This window comes from Scyliorhinus canicula, chromosome 11 (genome assembly GCF_902713615.1).
Source record: "Scyliorhinus canicula chromosome 11, sScyCan1.1, whole genome shotgun sequence".
Classification (NCBI taxonomy): domain Eukaryota; kingdom Metazoa; phylum Chordata; class Chondrichthyes; order Carcharhiniformes; family Scyliorhinidae; genus Scyliorhinus; species Scyliorhinus canicula.
The window spans coordinates 115,837,117-115,854,963 of NC_052156.1; the positions used below are offsets into that span (position 1 = coordinate 115,837,117).

Here is a 17,847-nt window from a genome sequence, read left to right on the forward strand (position 1 = left end):
ATCAGCTCTGAGACTTCAGAATGCCCTGAGGCCATGAAGGGTGCTACATGGAAAGAAGGTGAGGGTATAGCTGGGGTCCCACTGAAATACATTATGACATGGGGGTGGGATTCTCCAACCTCGTCCGTGGCTGACCCTCTGTGAGTGAGAACGGAGAATTTGGCGCCCCAGCCAAGACTCCATTCACTTTCCGCGACGCTGGAGAATCCCAGCCACGAGCGAGGATTTCCGTGGGTATTTACAGATTCCTGAATACTTACTCAAACCAAATGTAAGTGGGAGAGAAGGAGGACCGATAGCCGGACCATTTTTCAAGTAGACCACAACCTGGTAATATGCCCCAGGCATTAGATTTCCAATGATGTTACTGCTCAGATTAACCTGATAAATCAAAAAGGTTAACGTTAAGTAATGCATATTTTTCGATTTCGAGATATACAGAAACGCATCTGCTAATTCACTCACTCCTAACACCTCCAAAATAATTACTGTTGAGTCACTGCTCAGATATCTCACATTATTCCTTTCTATCCTTCACAATCAGATTGAGCCTATGTTGTTGGTGTGGATCAATTCCTTTACAGCACCTCAATATTCAATCTTGTGTGAATCCTGCACTGGAAATCTCATTGTTGGCCCTATTTATGTATTGTGAACTGCGTTATTAACATTCCAGCCCGGCGCCATTTGTCGTTAACGCGAGAGTTCAAAGAGCCTCTTTTCTCATCATTCAAAGTACACAAGTCCATTTTCAAACAAGATTTAAAAAAAACTAGTTTTGGCAAACGTCTGGATATTATAAATTAGAATTGTAAAAATCACACTGAAACAATGAACATTGCTTTGCACACATGGCTAAACTAATAAATTATGTCAGTAATGAAATGATGTACCGCCATTGTGCTCGGGGAAAAGACCTCTCATTCTAACAGTCAGTGAACCAGTGAGTAGATTCCAGTCTGAGATCGATTGTTTGATCTGCTCGACGTGATGTGGGAAAAGCTGGAGCATACATATAGTCATAACACTAGATCCACATATTGCATGGCGGATGGGTTAATTTACAAGGTAAGGTATGAGGTAATTAATGATGTGGAACATTAATTTGACTGTGCAGAAATACACTTTATAAAACAGTAGCTAGTGAGACATAAGTGGCCGACGTGCTGGTTCTGCTTAAACCACCATTTGGAAGCAAAAAAATAAACATAATGTAAGGGCAGCATGGTGGCACAGTGGTACGCTGAGGTCCCAGGTTTGATCCCGGCTCTGGGTCACTGTCCATGTGGAGTTTGCCCAGTCTCCCAGTCAAAGATGTGCAGGGTACACTAAATTGCCCCTTAATTGGAAAAAATTTATTGGGTACTCTAAATTTATAAAAAAACATAAGCATAATGTAGAAATCGGCATTCAGTCATACTGTTCATTTGTTATTTAATACACAGCCCCAAATTTCTTTTTCTGATTTTGTTCAAGAAGTTTGCACTGGTAGGCAGTAACTGTGCTCCAGTATCGATCAACAGAACATTTCCAAAGGTACAATGCTGAACATGCAGGAGGTATACATTCCCAAAACCTGCAAGCTGAGATGAAACAAATGGAGCCGTCAACAAATGTAAAGCAAGATAAAGAGGAAAATGTTTGGGTACAAATCCTTCAAAGAGAAGGAAGCCTCTGGGGTGGATTAAAATGTTCCAGAAGCACAATACAAGATAGAGCCATGGAATTCCTACAGTGCAGAAGGTGACCATTTGGCCCATCGAGTCTCACTGATCCTCTATCATCCCTGGAACCTCACCTAACCTGCACACATCTTTGGACACTAAGGGGCAATTTAGCATAGCCAAGCCACCTAACCGGCACATCTTTGGACTGCAGGAGGAAACCGGAGCATCCGGAGGAAACCCATGCAGACACGGGGAGAAAGTGCAAACTCCACACTGACAATCAGCCAAGACCGGAATTGAACCCAGCGCTATGAAGCAGCAGTGCTAACCACTGTGCCACCGCCAGAGAGGCAAAGTGAGAAAAAAGCATTGAAGTTGAGGCTCAGCATAGTGCGCTAACAGCACAGAAGGAAGCCATCGCCCTATTATGTCTGTTTTGGCTTTCTATAAGAGCAGCTCAGCTGGCCACAGCTAGTTTATCACTCAAAGATTGGTGTGGGAGAAACGTGTTTCAATTCATGGAAGTTGACACTACAGTAGTACTAAGGCAAGCAGGAGCAGTACCACTGAGACTGTCTTCATTTAACTGTGCTGGGACCAGGATTCTGGTGAATTGTATTACTAGGGCTGTAGCAAGGGCTTTAAGCTAAATAGGTGGAGTGTTAATGTGAGGGGAGATTTAGAAAGTTAATGAAAAAGGACAAGGCAATAGCGTAGGGTATTGATATGGGGAGGGATAACCAGAGCACGATAAGAAAAGTCAGAGCGTATAAAAGATTGTATCAGTAAATAGGATCATAGTCGTGAAAAATGGTAGACAGAATTAACCACTTTTATCTGAATATACACAGCATTCATAACAACATGGACCAATTGATAGTATAATGGATATGATATGACAGCCATTACAGTGACCTGGGATGGGATTCTCTCAGCCCACGCTGGGCCGGAGAATTGCTGGTCCGGGCGGGAATCGCAGGCAGTCCCCCCTCCCGATGCCGGTCCGCCGATTCACCGCTCACCGGAGAATCGCGCCATGGGCGCCGGTCGGGGACCACTCTACGCAGCCCCCCACGAACGATTCTCCGTCCGGGATGAGCAGAGTGGCCGCAAAGAAAATCTGAGTCCCGCCGGCACCGTCCACGTGTGGTATTACCCAGCGGGACCTCAGCGTGCATCCTTTCAGGGGCGGCCTGGTGGGGCGGTGGGGGGGGGGGGGGGGGCTCCGCTGTGACCTGGCCCGCGATCAGCGCCTACCGATCGGCGGGGCGGCTTCTCGGGCCCGGGGCCCCTTTTGCCCTGCGCCAGCCCCTGTAGCCCTACGCCATGTTGCGTCGGGGCCAGCGCGGATAATGAAGCCACCGCGCATGCGCGCAACTGCGCCGGTCGCAGTACGCATTGGCACTGGTCACAGCGTGCATGCGCAGACCGCAGTGCCCATTTGATGCCGGTATCGGCAGCTGGACCAGCGTGGGTCGCTCCAGTGCCATGCTGGCCTCCTGAAGGGCTCGGAATAACTGCTCCTGGGGGCCTATTGACGCTGTTGTAAAACACAACGGCGTTTACAACGGTATCAATACTTAGCCTCGGGAATCAGAGAATCCCGTCCCCGATAGCTAAGCCAGGGAACTGAACATTCACGGTATTTGACATTTCAGAAGGATAAGAAGAAAGAAAGAGGAGGTGGGAAAGCTCTGTTAATGAAGAATGGGATCAATACAAGAGTGAGAAATGATCTAGGCTCAGAGGGTCAAATTGTAGAATCAGATTGGGTGCAGGTAAACAGCAAAGGAATGAAGTCACTAGTGGGAGTTGTCTATAGGCCCCCAACAGTAGAAACACTATATGAATTCTGCATATCAAGAAATAATGGGGGCTTGGGACGGCTGTAATTGTGGGCAATTTTAACCTTCATATAGATTAGACTAAAGAAAGGTGGCCTTGGGAATGGGTTCATCGACGTCTGGTGGCGACCATGGAGGAGTAGGTCGCACATTTGATAGCTCCCGCCTGTGACGGACTTTTGGACCTTTTTCTCCTGTTTCTTTCTGGATTTTATTGGATAGATCGGTGAAGAGTGCGACAGTGAGAAGAAATCCCCCTCCAGCCTATGGAGAATTGGACCAAAAGTGGCCGTGTGAGAACACAAGGAAGATGCGAGCAGAGCTGGCGACGCGGGAAAGCATGGTGGAGAAGCAGGGCCATGGGGAGACGGCACAGTGGTTGACGGAGCAGCTGGTGAAGTTACTTGAAGATTGCTTCGCCAGGCTTAAGGACATGTTGGACCCGATCATGTCTTCGATTGATCAGGGGGTGCAGAATCAAGAAGCCCACGTGCAATACAGGAGGTGGAGAAAAAGGTGTCCGATCACAAGGAATACCTAACCGTGCTGGAGACAAAGGTGGAGATGATGAATGACCACCAGAAAAGAACGCAGGAAAAGCTGGAGGACCTGGAGAACAGGTCCAGGAGACAGAACCTGAGAATCGTCGGCCTACCTGAAGGCAGTGAGGGATCGGATGTGAGGGCCTATGTGACGAACATGCTGGAGAAGTTGATGGGGATTGAGGTGTTCCCTCGGCCCCTGAAAGTGGATAGAGTGCACAGAGCCCTTGCGAAGGAGCCCCAAGTGAACGAGCCACCGAGGACAATGGTGGTACGTTTACACCGATTCCTGGACAAGGAACACGTTCTGTGGTGGCCCAAGAAAGAACGGAGCTGCAAGTGGGAGAACTGTGAACTGCGCATTTATCAAGACCTGGGCGTGGATTTGGCCAAGAGGCGAGCTGGGTTTAATCGGGCAAAAGCGGCCCTCTTTAAGAAGGGGGTGAAGTTCGGGATATTGTACCCAGCCCGTCTGTGGGTTACATATGAGGAACAGGATTTTTACTTTGAAACACCAGACGATGTATTGACTTTCATCAAGGAAAAAAGACTGGATGTGAAGTAAAGACACTGAATCCTTAGAGAGTATTGTCGTGGCGATTTGTTGACAATCACTTTTATGCTGGTTTGAATAAGTAGTGTTATGTGCAACAAGGGGCTGTTTCGATGGCTAAAGTTAACTTTGTCTTAATGGGAGCTGGTTGGAGGGAGGGGGGGGGGGGGTGGTTCCTGTGGTTGTTTTTTCTGTGGTTGTTTTTCCACAGTTTTTACTGATGTTTGTTTACTGGGGAATGGGCTGTTGGCTACAGGGAAAGCAGTGGAACAGCTGAGGAAAGCAAGGGGGGGTGGGGGGATTATGAGTATGGGGAAAAGGTAGGCAGAATGTTAGCGCACCAGCTCAGCAAAAGGGAGGCGGCCAGGGAGATAGGTGGGATTACGGTCCTAGACCCAGTGGGGGCGAATGAGGTGTTTAAGGACTTTTACAGAAAATTCTATGAGTCGGTACCCCCGGCTGGGGTGGAGGGGATGAGGCAGTTTTTGGTCAGTTGAGGTTCCTGAGGGTGGATGAGGATCTAGTGGAAGGGCTGGGAGCCCCAATTGAAATTGAGTAAATAATTGAGGGGCTGGAGGGTATGCAGTCGGACAAGGCCCCGGGGCCGGACGGATACCCGGTGGAATTCTATAAGAGGTTTTCAGAGATGTTGAGCCCACTGATGGTGAGGACATTTAATGAAGCAAGAGAGAAGGGGGTCCTCCCCCCAACAATGTCACAGGCCTCGATTTAATTGATCCTTAAATGGGAGAAGGATCAAGAGCAATGCGGGTCATAAGGGCCAATTTCTCTACTGAATGTGGACGCCAAACTGCTGGCTAAGATACTGGCCACAAGGATAGAGGATTGTGTCCTGGGGGTGATAGAGAAAGACCAGATGGGATTGTAAAGGGCAGGCAACTCACGGCCAATGTTCGAAGGCTTTTAAATGTTATTATGATGCCCTCAGAAGGAAGGGAGATGGAGGTGGTGGTAGCGATGGATGCGGAGAAGGCTTCTGAGCGGGTGGAGTGGGATTACCTGTGGGAGGCGCTGGGAAGGCCTGGGTTTGGTGAGGGCTTCATTGACTGGGTGCGGTTGCTCTATCAGGCACCAGTAGCGAGTGTGCGTACGAACCGGCTGAGGTCGGGGTATTTTAAACTACACCGAGGGACGAGGCAAGGGTGCCCCCTCTCCCTGCTACTGTTTGCTCTGGCCACAGAGTCATTGGCCATGGCGTTAAGAGCCTCTAGGAACTGGAAAGGGCTGGTTCAGGAGGGGAGTGGGGAGCCCCAAGTCTCGCTTTACGCAGATTACCTGCTCTTGTATATTTCAGACCCGTTGGAGGGGATGGGGGAAGTTATGCGGATCCTCAGAGAATTTGGTAATTTTTCGGGGTACAAATTGAACATGGGGAAAAGCGACATGTTTGCGATCCCGGCAAGAGGGCAGGAGAAGAGACTGGAAGAGCTGCCGTTTAGAATGGTAGGAAGGAGCTTTTGGTATCTGGCAATCCAGGTGGCCCGGGAATGGGAGGCACTGCACAAGTTAAACCACGCCCGGTTCGAAATGAAAATGAAATGAAAATCGCTTATTGTCACGAGTAGGCTTCAATGAAGTTACTGTGAAAAGCCCCTAGTCGCCACATTCCGGCGCCTGTCCGGGGAGGCTGGTACGGGAATCGAACCGTGCTGCTGGCCTGCTTGGTCTGCTTTAAAAGTCAGCGATTTAGCCCAGTGAGCTAAACCAGCCCCTGGTTTCATTTGTTCATAGAACAAATGAAAGAGGACTTTAAGAGATGGGACATGCTCTCTCTATCACTGGTGGGAGGGTACAGACTGTGAAAATGACGGTCCTCCCCAGATTTTTGTTTGTCTTTCAGTGCCTTCCCATCTTCATCCCGAGCACCTTTTTCAAGCGGGTGAACAAGGTTATTTTGGGCTTTGTGTGGGCGAGTAAAACCCCGCGAGTGAAGAAAGTGTTGCTGGAGTATAGTCGGGGGGAGGGTGGGTTGGCGCTGCCGAACCTTTGCAATTACTACTGGGTGGCTAACATAGCCATGATTAGGAAATGGGTAGTGGGGATGGGGTCGGTATGGGAGCGGATGGAGGCGGTGTCATGTAAAGACACAAGTTTGGGAGCACTGATAACGGCACCTCTTCCGTTCTCGCCGGCCCAATACTCCACAAGTCCGGTGGTGGTGGCGGCTCTGAGAATCTGGGGGCAGTGGAGGAGATACGAGAGTGGAGGGCGCATCGGTGTGGACCCCGATTTATAATAATCATCGGTTTGTATTGGGTAGGCTGGATGGTGGGTTCCGGAGATGGCAAAGGGCAGGAATTAGGAGGATGGGTGTCTATTTATAGACGGGAACTTCCCCATCTTGAAAGCCTTGGAGGATAAATTTGAATTGCCAGCAGGGATTGGGTTTAGGTATCTGCAGGTGCGAGACTTTTTGAGAAGGCAGGTTCCGGCCTTCCCGTTGCTGCCGCCACGGGGGATACAGGATAGAGTAGTCTCCAGTACCTGGGTGGGAGAGGGGAAGGATCAGATATCAACCAGGAACTTTTGGAATCGGAGGGAAATCCGGTGGAGGAGCTTAAAGGCAAGTGGTAAGATGAGCTAGGAGGAGAAATAGAGGCGGGTTTGTGGGCGGATGCCCTAAGCAGGGTTAACACATCCTCATCATGTGCCAGGCTGAGCTTGATACAATTCAAGGTAGTCCACTGGGCACACATGACGGTGGCCCGGATGAGCAAGTTTTTTGGGGTAGAGAGGTGTGCGAGGTGCTTGGGAAGCCCAGCAAATCATGTCCACATGTTTTGGGCATGCCCGAAGCTTAGAGGATTTTGGCAGGGTTTCGCTAAGGCAATGTCCACGTACTCAAAACACAGGTGGTGCCGAATACAGAGGTGGCGATCTTTGGAGTGTCGGAAGAGCCAGGAGTGCAGGAGGCGAAAGAGGCCGACGTCTTGGCCTTTGCCTCCCTGGTAGCCCGGAGACGGATCTTATTAATGTGGAGGGAGGAAGCCCCCCAAGTGTAGAGACCTGGGTTAGTGACATAGCTGGGTTTCTCAGTCTCGAGAAAATAAAATTTGCCTTAAGAGGGTCAATGGTTGGGTTCACCCGGAGGTGGCAGCTGTTCGTCGACTTTCTCTGGGAAAATTAAAATGTCAGTCCAATCTTAGCCCCTCATGACCCTTTATAGCCTTTGGCAACATATGCACCTCACCCACTCACCCTGGATCTTTATAGCCCTTATGCAATTTAGTGCTAACCCATGCTCCCCACCCACCTCCCTTTGCCCTTACATCTAACAATGTCATCTCATCCAGTAAAATAAAATAACTGAGCGGAGAAACACTCACTGATAAAAACCCATTCACGACATTTAACTTCTTTTAATCCATTATAAAAACAAGCATCTTTGCGAAAATTCAGGCCAAAGTATCTCAAACCTTTCTTTCACTGTGACTTTGGCAGCATCTAATTCTTTGCAATAAAAACCTATTGCCCTTACATCTAACAATGTCATCTCATCCAGTATCCATCATAGGTAGACCTCTTGGCCCATGCTGCGGTGGGATAAAATAAAATAACTGAGCGTAAAAACACTCACTGATAAAAACCCATTCACGCCATTTAACTTCTTTTAATCCATTATAAAAACAAGCATCTTTGCGAAAATTCAGGCCAAAGTATCTCAAACCCTTCTTTCACTGTGACTTTGGCAGCATCTAATTCTTTGCAATAAAAACCTATTTCAGTATCCAGTGTAGGATATAGACCCTTGTCCAGAGTCCTGAATCTCAGCTGAAAACATGCAGAATATACATTTGGCACCTCGTCACAGGGAATAGAGGAAGACAAGAACAAATTAGAGGAAAACTACACACACACACATATTTCTTTGTCCAGAGTGATATTGGCAGGTGCCTGAGAATATCTTGCCTACTTGCATTGATAACATGGTGGTGTGGGCAGTGGAACATTTGGTTGGGGGGGGGGGGGGGGGGGAGTGATCTTTAATACTTCAATGCTTTGTGTCATTTTTGACGCATACAATCTAATTTTATTCAATGATATTTCTATAGTTAACGCAAATCAATACCTTGGAGCAATAAAAGGATTCAATTCTTCGGCCCTCTAATTGCTGTTGACAAGAGAGAGAGACGATCGATACAATACTATCATAGTTGTTTTCTTGTGAGTGGGTCCAGGAGACGAGGGCTGTGATAGAGTTCAGCACCTTCACGGCAACATTCTGAGGTCTTTCAGTGACCTCCTTAAACCACTTCCCAGAAGGACCTTCAAAAAGAAAATAAAGTCAAACAATCTTCAAGAAAAACAATTCTAACTTGAGGACAAAGTCACTGGATTGCCTCCTTGTGCGTCATAACCTTTCTTACTATAATGGCGAATCAAATGCTTGGGCAGAATTTGAACCAGTTTGAGGCATCACAAGGATAAGTGGCGAACAAGAAGCCAATGACGTTCTATTTATCTCGCGCCTTAATGGAACAGAAAATTTCAAAGCAACCAATGAATTATTTGTTGAACCACTGTCAGTGATATGTAATAAAACATGGAAGGCAATTTGCATAGTGATGAACAACCAGATAATCAATTTTTGGTGATATTGTGCTTCAGAAAATGTTGGCCAAAACACAGAATTCTCTTTATCCATCCACTCCAGCCTGCACATAAGGCCTTGTTTTAACAAAACCATCAAAAGACAAGGGGCGCGCTTCAGCAGACCAAAGTTCAAGTCCGGGTTTGGGTGCGTTTGGCAGACGGTTTCACAATGGCCGCATTGGGAAGATCGCGGCCCATATTCAATGGCCTTTGGTGCCAAAAATGAGCCCCCATGAACTTCTTACATTGCTAGCTCCCTCGTCGTCTGATTGGCTAGACTCATGCCTCAGCTGCTCGCCAGTAACAAAGGGGAGCTGCTTCTAAACGCTCCCTCACCACTCACTCCCAGTCAAAACGCAAGCATGGCAGCGCACAGACCTGCTCCTCGCTTGGGGGATGCCGACCTGGACAGGCTTCTCAATGTTATGGATGCGAATCGGTGCACCCTGTTCCCCCGAGGGGGTTGGAGGACCAGCAGCAGAGTGATCAATGCCACCTGGGAGGCAGTGGCAGCATCTGTCAGTGCGGGGAGCATGACCAGGAGGACCGCCATCCAATGTCGGAAGAAAACCAACAACCTCCAACGAGCTGCAAGGGTAAGTTACCACCTGTCTCCTGGCATCAATTCCATCTGCCACCCCTCAAATTCCCAACCCTCCCCTGCCAATTCACTGGCTGACACCTCACACCCTTACCCCATCTGATATTCAAGCTTGTTCCTCAGAACCCCTTGGCACCCACCAACACAACCCCTTTATTCCCTGTTGCGGTGCCCACACATAACCACCTGCTATAAATCCCCCTGACCCGTCAAGCATGCAGCTCACAACGCCCTCTATTTGTCCCGACAGGAGAAGATATCCATGGGAAAGGGCCAAGGGGGGAGGGGGGAAATCCTAGAGATTCAAGTCCTCACCCACTATGGGGAATGGACACTGGAGATCGAGGGGTTGACCGAGGAGAGCATGGTGACCGATAGCGAGGTTGACCTGCGCCACAGAGGTGAGGATCCACTGCCCCATCACCCAAATGAGCTGTCTCAAGTGAGTTGTCATGTCAGACAAAATGATCCTTCTCTCTCACTGACCACGTGTCATTTGTCTTGCAGGATCACCATCTAATGAGGCCGGGCCACCCGGAGTCGTTCCTCCCCCCCACCCAAGAGCCCAAGAGAACACCTTGGAGGAGAGCTCCAAGGGGACCATCGAAAAGGCGTCACAGCTATCACCTCGGTGGGTGACATTAGTGGACATTAGTTCTGGGGCACAATCTGGTGAGAACCACACAGTTGCTGATGCACATCAGGTGGAGGCAGGAACATCCAAGGGTCACAGCAGTTGGAGGTCTGTTGGATCCCAGGATACAGCTGGGTCCCAGCCAGATGCCGAGCCTCTGGACAAAGTTATTCCAGAGCTGGTGCAGATGAAAGGACACAGCTGTGAGATCCAAAAGGGAGTGTCAGCGACATTCCAGGAACTGCAAGGCTGACTGGAGGAGTCCCAAAGGCTGCAGGCACAGTAGATGGTGCCGACAAAGCATGGCGCTGAGGCCAACACTGCAAGGGAGCTGACAGCAGTGGCAAGCCTGGAGCACAGTGTCTGCATCTTGAGTGGTGGTGCCCAAGGCATAGTTCAATCTGTGATGACCATGGCTGAGGGCCTTGACATCATGGCCCAGTTGCTGAGGGACATTTTCAAGAAACAGGTGGACATTGCCGAGGCACTGCAGAGCATGGCCCAGTCATTGAGAACCATCGCTGAGGGTGCCAACACCATGGTGCTGACAGTGGGGAGCCTCCAGGACAGGGAGAGCCAGATGATTCGGAGGCCTCTGGAGCTCACTCTAGCGACACCCTCCATCCCTTGGAGTCTCCCAGGGTTCTAGGGCACTGTCAGGGAGGAGGAAGTGTTGGAGGTCAATGCGGGGCCTGCCACCAAGACGACGGCGGTCTCCAATTCTTCTGAATCCTCCCCTTTTGACACCGGCGCATTTCAAGGGCAGTGGGCAGAACAAAGTGGCACGACGATGCCAATGACACCAGCAAGTTGGCCAGAGTCGGCGTTTGCTAGGCAGCAGGTGGAGGGATCACAGGGCACAGAAAGCAGCAAGCTGCATCCACTTGTGATGTGCATCCTGGGGACACACCTAGACTTAGCGGTAGACCACAGAAGATCTGGTGGGGGTCGCTATCTGTAGCTAGGGAAATGGAAACCCGGCACAGTAAAATGTTCACTCTTAAAACGTCACACCTCATACACATGAAGCCTCTGAGACATTAATCTTCACAGCGGGTTGGCCGCCATTTGTGGTGCAGTGGTTATCACTGGGACTGCGGCGCTGAGGATCCGGGTTCGAATCCCGGCCCTGGGTCACAGGCAGGGGTTGGTGGTAGTGGAGGGCAACGGGGGATGGGGGTGCAGGCAGGCCTGCTGTGAAGATTTAAAAAAAATTTTGAGTACCTGCCTTCTACAATGTCTGCAGGCCTCGGCTGCTACCAGCAACACAAAGGTATCCTCCGCGGGATCTACACCAGCAGACATTGTTTCATCTGGAAGGAATTGCAGGACAGAGCCCGACAATCGGTTCGGACTTCCATTCCGGACCCTCAAATTCCCCAAGCCTCCACCCTTACCATGACTATCCAGTCATCTCTCCAAGTGTCTCCAGCGAGCCAGTTGTGCTGGCAAACCTCACTCTGCACACTCACCCTCGGCCACATAAGGAGCCCCTAGACCCCAGACCTCTGCCAGGAATATTAAGGAGGCCGGGCTCAGCTGCCCTCCACTCATCTACACACTTAACCTTTGGCCGCGAGAAGATCCCCAGTGCTGAAGTCCTGCTATTTAGTGTTTGATTGTTGGCAGCTGCCTCTATAATGCTGATGCTCCTAAAGTTCAGACACTCTGTTCAGGCTTCAAAGTTTGCTGGACATGCAGTGCACTAATCATACTCTGAGGTATGGCACATATGTCCTTGAGGATATACCTGGGAGTTGAGGAGCGTGAGGTGCTCTCACAACTAACAAGGCTAATCCCTCCTTTGAAACAGCCTTCAGCAGTGAAGCTAGATGCTACTCACAGTCAAAGGGAGTGAAACTAACTTTCAGGAGAGAAGCTGCAGCAGGGCACTGTCCTGGATGAGTTTGGTAGGACAGACAGGCTCCAGCCCCTGTTTTGGTCTCCATAATGTTCTGGGTTTCCACAATATTTAAAGATGATGAGAATATCTCACTGACGCAAAGCCCCCCCCCCCCCCCCCCCCCCCCGCCTCCCATCCAGCCCAGGGGCAACACTTGACCTGGAACACTTCCAGCCCCGACCAAGCCCAATCCCCTACCGGAATCCCAGTGCCCTTGAGCTGCTAGCCATCCTCTCTCCATGTAGCCATTGCGCCAGCTTCACGCTTTTGAAAAGAGTACAAAACAACTCCCGCATGTCTTCCGGCTGGATAGTCGGGTAATTCCCGGGAGCCGCTGCATTCGACTTCAATCTCGTTAATGAGATTGAAATGCATGCAAATTAGAGCTAGTGATATTCTCGCCACCTTTGGCTGAGACCCGGAACTCGCCATCGGTAGTGGGCTGGGGTGAATCGCAAAATGGTCCGACCTGCCCAGGGGGCCCACCACACCACCCTTACCACCGATCCAACCACCCCCCCACCCCCACCGCCCCCTACTCTTCCCCCCACTCTCTCAGGTCCGACCCACCCCTGATACTCTCCAGTCTGAGACCCCCCCCCCCTCCAGCTGTGATAACCACTTACTTTTTAATCTATTTTAAACGCGTCCTTTACGGCAGCTAGTGCTCTCTGCGCCCGCGCCAATGCAGCCGGGTAAGGGAGGTGGGAGGCGCTTCGCTGCTCCTTGCTCACCCAGCCTGAGCGAAGAAGGGTGGATGAAACAAGGCCTTCAGAATCCCAGAGTGGGTTAGTCTGGAGAGAGTGGCAATCCGCCGGAAATTGGCACTCTGAGGAAGTTACAGGCCAATATGTGGTCAAGTGCTGTCTGGACCTCGACTCACAACTCAAGCTATTGCTGACACCAAGTGGACATCGTGAATATGACCATATCCCAATTTTTTCACTTCTAAAGTCCTGTCACGCAGTCTCAAAACCACATGAGAAAGAGAGTGTGTGTGGAATCTTATGGAGATGATGGTGGTTGGGGGGCGGGGGTGGTCTGTGTCACTGATATAGAACAGTACAGCACAGAACAGGCCCTTCGGCCCTCGATGTTGTGCCGAGCAATGATCACCCTACTTAAACCCACGTAACCCGTATACCCGTAACCCAACAACCCCCCCTTAACCTTACACTACGGGCAATTTAGCATGGCCAATCCACCTAACCCGCACATCTTTGGACTGTGGGAGGAAACCGGAGCACCCGGAGGAAACCCACGCACACACGGGGAGGACGTGCAGACTCCACACAGACAGTGACCCAGCCGGGAATCGAACCTGGGACCCTGGAGCTGTGAAGCATTGATGCTAACCACCATGCTACCGTGAGGCCCCGTGATATAGCAGGGGAAACTTCTTCAAGTCGGCCCACTGCATCTTGTGCTACTCAAGCACTTAACAGGCCAGTGGTGGGCCTTTGCTAGGATCAAGGACTGTCCTGTACGGACTTAAACATGGTTGTCAGGGGAAAGTGGCAGGGTGCCCACCCGGCACAAAACCCGCCATAGAGGAGGGCACAAGATACCAACCCATGAATGAAAGAAAAAGAGAGAGAGAAATAAAGGAAGAAGAAAAAGCAAAGAAAATTGCAAAAGAGTAGAGGCGACAAAATAACAAAGTTGTGGAATAAAAGAGCAAAGGAATAGTGCCGGCAAGTGAGCAGAGTTTTTTTTTGCAAGACAGGAATCCAATGGAAAATCAGGCTACCCTACATTATGGTGGCATCATTGAAACAAGGGCCAGGTCTTCATTTGATGTGATGTTGACTTAAGTAGCATTTCCTTCAAGAAACATAGAAAAAGGACCGCGGTTGATAATGTCGGAGAAGAGATACCCCTCTTAGGTACAATCAAGCTTGGTCATTGTAACGTCAAACATTTGTTAAGGGTTTGAGGAGTTTTTGGTTGTACTTACATATCAATTAGGTTGGACAAGAGGGGCTATACTACAATGTGAATCTGGGGCATCTATGCTACAGGTTGGGGGGAGGAGGTCTGGCCTTGCTGAATTTAATGTTCTTCACTTGCATTTCCAATGTACACTTGGTCAGAAATGAGCAAATGGTAAGAGACCTCTGCACGTCTCTGGGCGAGCCAGAAGCTCTTAAAGGGCTGCTGTTCGCCATTAAAGGAGATGCTCATTACTGGCATTACTGTGACGTGTTGTAACTGGGATGAGAAATAATCAGCAGATGCTGAATTTCTTTCCTCTGCGTTCACCAGCCGAGAGAGGCGGACACAGTTTTTTCAGGTAAGTTAATTAGCTTTCGGTGTGCTGCAAGTTCTGATTTAATTGTATTCTAAAAATGCAATAAACAGCTTAGGCCTCAGGCCACCTCTGTGCCATGATGGCACAGCCTCTTTAAAGCCTGCAATCTTCATTAGAGCACTTGAGGACTGCAAGGGATTGCGGCCAAAAATCGTTCCCTCAACGTCAATGCATTTTATCCAGTCGGCATCTCTCAACCTCATCTTCAGAACCTTCTGCCAGAGCTATGTGCAACCCACAGGACATTATGATTGAGGGTGAGGGTTGTGTGTGGGGGGACGGACGGACGGACGGGGTGGGGGAGAAGGTGGTGTTGGAGGTGGGACTGAACACTTGCAAGCCCTTTTGGAAGAGATATACTGCAGGAGACACTGACTGATTGACCCCTGCATATGCCAGGCAGCAAGCCATTCAGGAAGATTGGCTGTGCCACCTGGGCATTGTTGGGCCTGAAACTTTACCAACTCCCTCACACCAAGGGCTGCACAAACGTGCCAGAAGGTGTTCAATAACTTGACCGAGGCAGATAGGATAAGGTCCAAAGTGCATTGTTCCCTTCTTCATTGTCCACTCTAAATGCTTCCTGGTTGGTGATGAGTGGATCTGGTGCAAAATAAATGTTCAGTGCAGTGGTCAATTCTATAGCCACAGTGCCTATCCTGGCTGTGCAGCAAGGCTGCAGATATTCATTTAAGAGGCTGCACAAAAGCAGAAAGGCAGCTCAGAGAATCGCACACTTGCGATGTACAGCTCCTCCCAGAAATCCTTGGGAAACCTCTGGTGCCTGTCAGATCCCAGTCTGCTGGGCCACTCTGTTAAGCAATGCTGCCTTATTCTCCTACAAAATCCATACCACTGTTCCACCCTCTCTTCCTCCCAATGGGAAGACATAGAGAGATCAGCCTCTGGTGAATGCCACACCTTCTCCAGCATCAGAGCTGGGGGCAGAGGGTTCAAAAATGTAGGAGTCAGATGAGACAGTAGTAAGGAAAAACCCAAGGACTTTAAATGAGCTGAATATTTGCTGGAGGCCCTGGCATCAGAGAGGTGCGATGGCAGGAGCTTATCAAGTGCTAGGATAAATGCATCAACCTTTGTCGGCATAGCTGCTTGTCATCCATAGAAGATGCAGCTTCAATGTAGACCCCGAGGAAGATAGCATGCAAAGAATATTTATTCCTTTGCACAATATTCGTAATACAAATAGGATGGTACGTTTAATGTGGGGCACACCTTCGACAATGCAGTTCAAAGTTCAGCGTGCAACGCTTACTGCCACTCAAAACACTATGCTCACTAATTTGATGTTTTTCAGTGCAGGATTGTTGTTCGGGATGACTCCTCCTCTTCCGGGTACCATCCTCTAGAGGGCATTGGCCAACGTGGACTTCCATCAGAATGGTCCATGGTTGTTTGGTAAAGTGCTGCTGTGGTCTGCCGTTGCCTTCTGCAGTATGGCTGACCAGAAAACTCTCCCACTGTCAACGGGTGTATTGGAAGGATTTGCAGGTCTGTTTGGCTAAGCTATTAATGCACTTTCCATGGCCATCAAGTCCTGGAGTGAGACTTGAACTCAAGAGGTAAAACATGACCATAAGACCCTTTAGGATGACTAGGTCTTTGTTACTATCGGGCGGTATACTCTGGTCTCATAGCCACCTGCTTCTCAGTGGCGGGAGGCAGTGTACTGTTCACTGGTGGTGGGGATTCTCTACTCCTGCCGCCGTTAATGGGATTTCCTGTTGAAGCCACACCACGCTGCTGGAAATCCTGCGGGAGGGGGTGCACTGCTGGCAGGACCAGAGAATACCGTCAGCATCAACGGCCGGGGAATTTCGGCTTATCTTTCCAAATGTGTAAGAGTAAGCAGGGGCGCTAAGGAAATAAAGCAGAAAAAAGCGCGAGAGTAGTCACCCCTGTTTCACAGACACCGATCGATAGTGTGAAGTCTTTGGGCTATGCACCTGCACAAGACTGTGAAACTGGGATGAGGCATAAGGCAGATGTTCTCCACACTGGAGACACTTTACAGTTACTCATCTGCAGACTGTTAGCCGTCCACATCTGTTGCTCAGCACTGGGGATGTGGGAGGAGAAGGGGTTGATGTGGTAATTTTCTCCCTGATTGTCCAGACATTCTCTTCAGGCTCCTCGAAGGTTTGGTGACGTTCCAGTGAGCAGGCAGATCTTGGCAATTCCTCTCTTGTCAAGAAAGGCTCTTTTAATTGGTGCAACTTCTCATAATCCATCATGCCCAAAGGATTAAGGACATCATCACCGAAAGAGGGCAGTACTACGCAAATTAGCCTTGCACGGCAACCTCCCCTTCTATTCAGGCACTCATAGTCACAGCCAATGGTCACAGACTAAGAGGAAGAGACTGCAGTGCCACAGGTCAATATGATATCTAAATGATCTTCATGTCTGCCTTGATCCTGTCTGAAAATTGCATCACGGAACATTAGGAATGTTGCTGTTAGGTAAAAAAGTTCAACGGTCTTAGTCTGCACCATCTGCCTTGTAGAAGCTACTGACTCTTCCTAACTCGATGCAAATGTTGCTATGGTTTCAAGGAGTGTCTGCTGCCTGATGCGCCAGGGGTCAGGACTGTGCCCATGTAGTTTTACAGCAGTTGCTCAACATGCAATAGGCATGCCTCTGTTTCTGGCAAACTAATTGGCCATGAGGGTAGGGGGATGTTTTCAATTCTTTGTGGTCTTGTGTTAGAGCTGTTCATTGGATCCTTGGGGCCAATGGCCCAGTGCAATTGTGACCAAATCTCAACTCCCGAGAGCAACCCTGAAACTGAATTTGCCTGCTGGAGCTGACTGGTTAATCCCACACGACAACATACTTACTTAAGTAAAAAGTCAAGGCTTTCTTGAATGAGCTCTCCCTAGTTTGACAGATTCCATAGGAGCTGACCGTTGTTACATTTACGTTGTACTTCCCTGCCTCTCGGAGTTCCAACTCAAACATGTAGGTGTTATTTTGTACTGTGAAGACTTCAGCAGAGGTCCCTGTAGGAGAAGCAGAAATATTAAAATGTATTTCAATGTGCAAAGTGCTGAATCTTCTGAAACCATTCACTGTGCATTTTTGGCAGAGTCCTCTGCAGGGAATAAATGAACGTGATGTGTTCATTCTGGTTCTATCCTACACAAGTTGTACAATCTCT

At 49.4% G+C, this 17,847-nt stretch overlaps 1 protein-coding gene across 5 annotated transcripts in view; it reads right to left on the minus strand.

Annotated features, from left to right (window-relative positions):
- Window positions 1-17,847, minus strand: part of ptpro (protein tyrosine phosphatase receptor type O) — a 226,154-nt gene that overhangs the window by 95,888 nt on the left and 112,419 nt on the right. For all 5 annotated transcript variants that reach the window (XM_038811152.1, XM_038811154.1, XM_038811153.1 and 2 more), the window contains 3 exons: window positions 17,528-17,689; window positions 8,697-8,893; window positions 261-381 (listed from right to left, as the gene is read on the minus strand). In XM_038811152.1, the coding sequence (XP_038667080.1) occupies window positions 261-381; window positions 8,697-8,893; window positions 17,528-17,689 (480 nt within the window). The remainder of the gene's footprint in view (window positions 1-260; window positions 382-8,696; window positions 8,894-17,527; window positions 17,690-17,847) is intronic.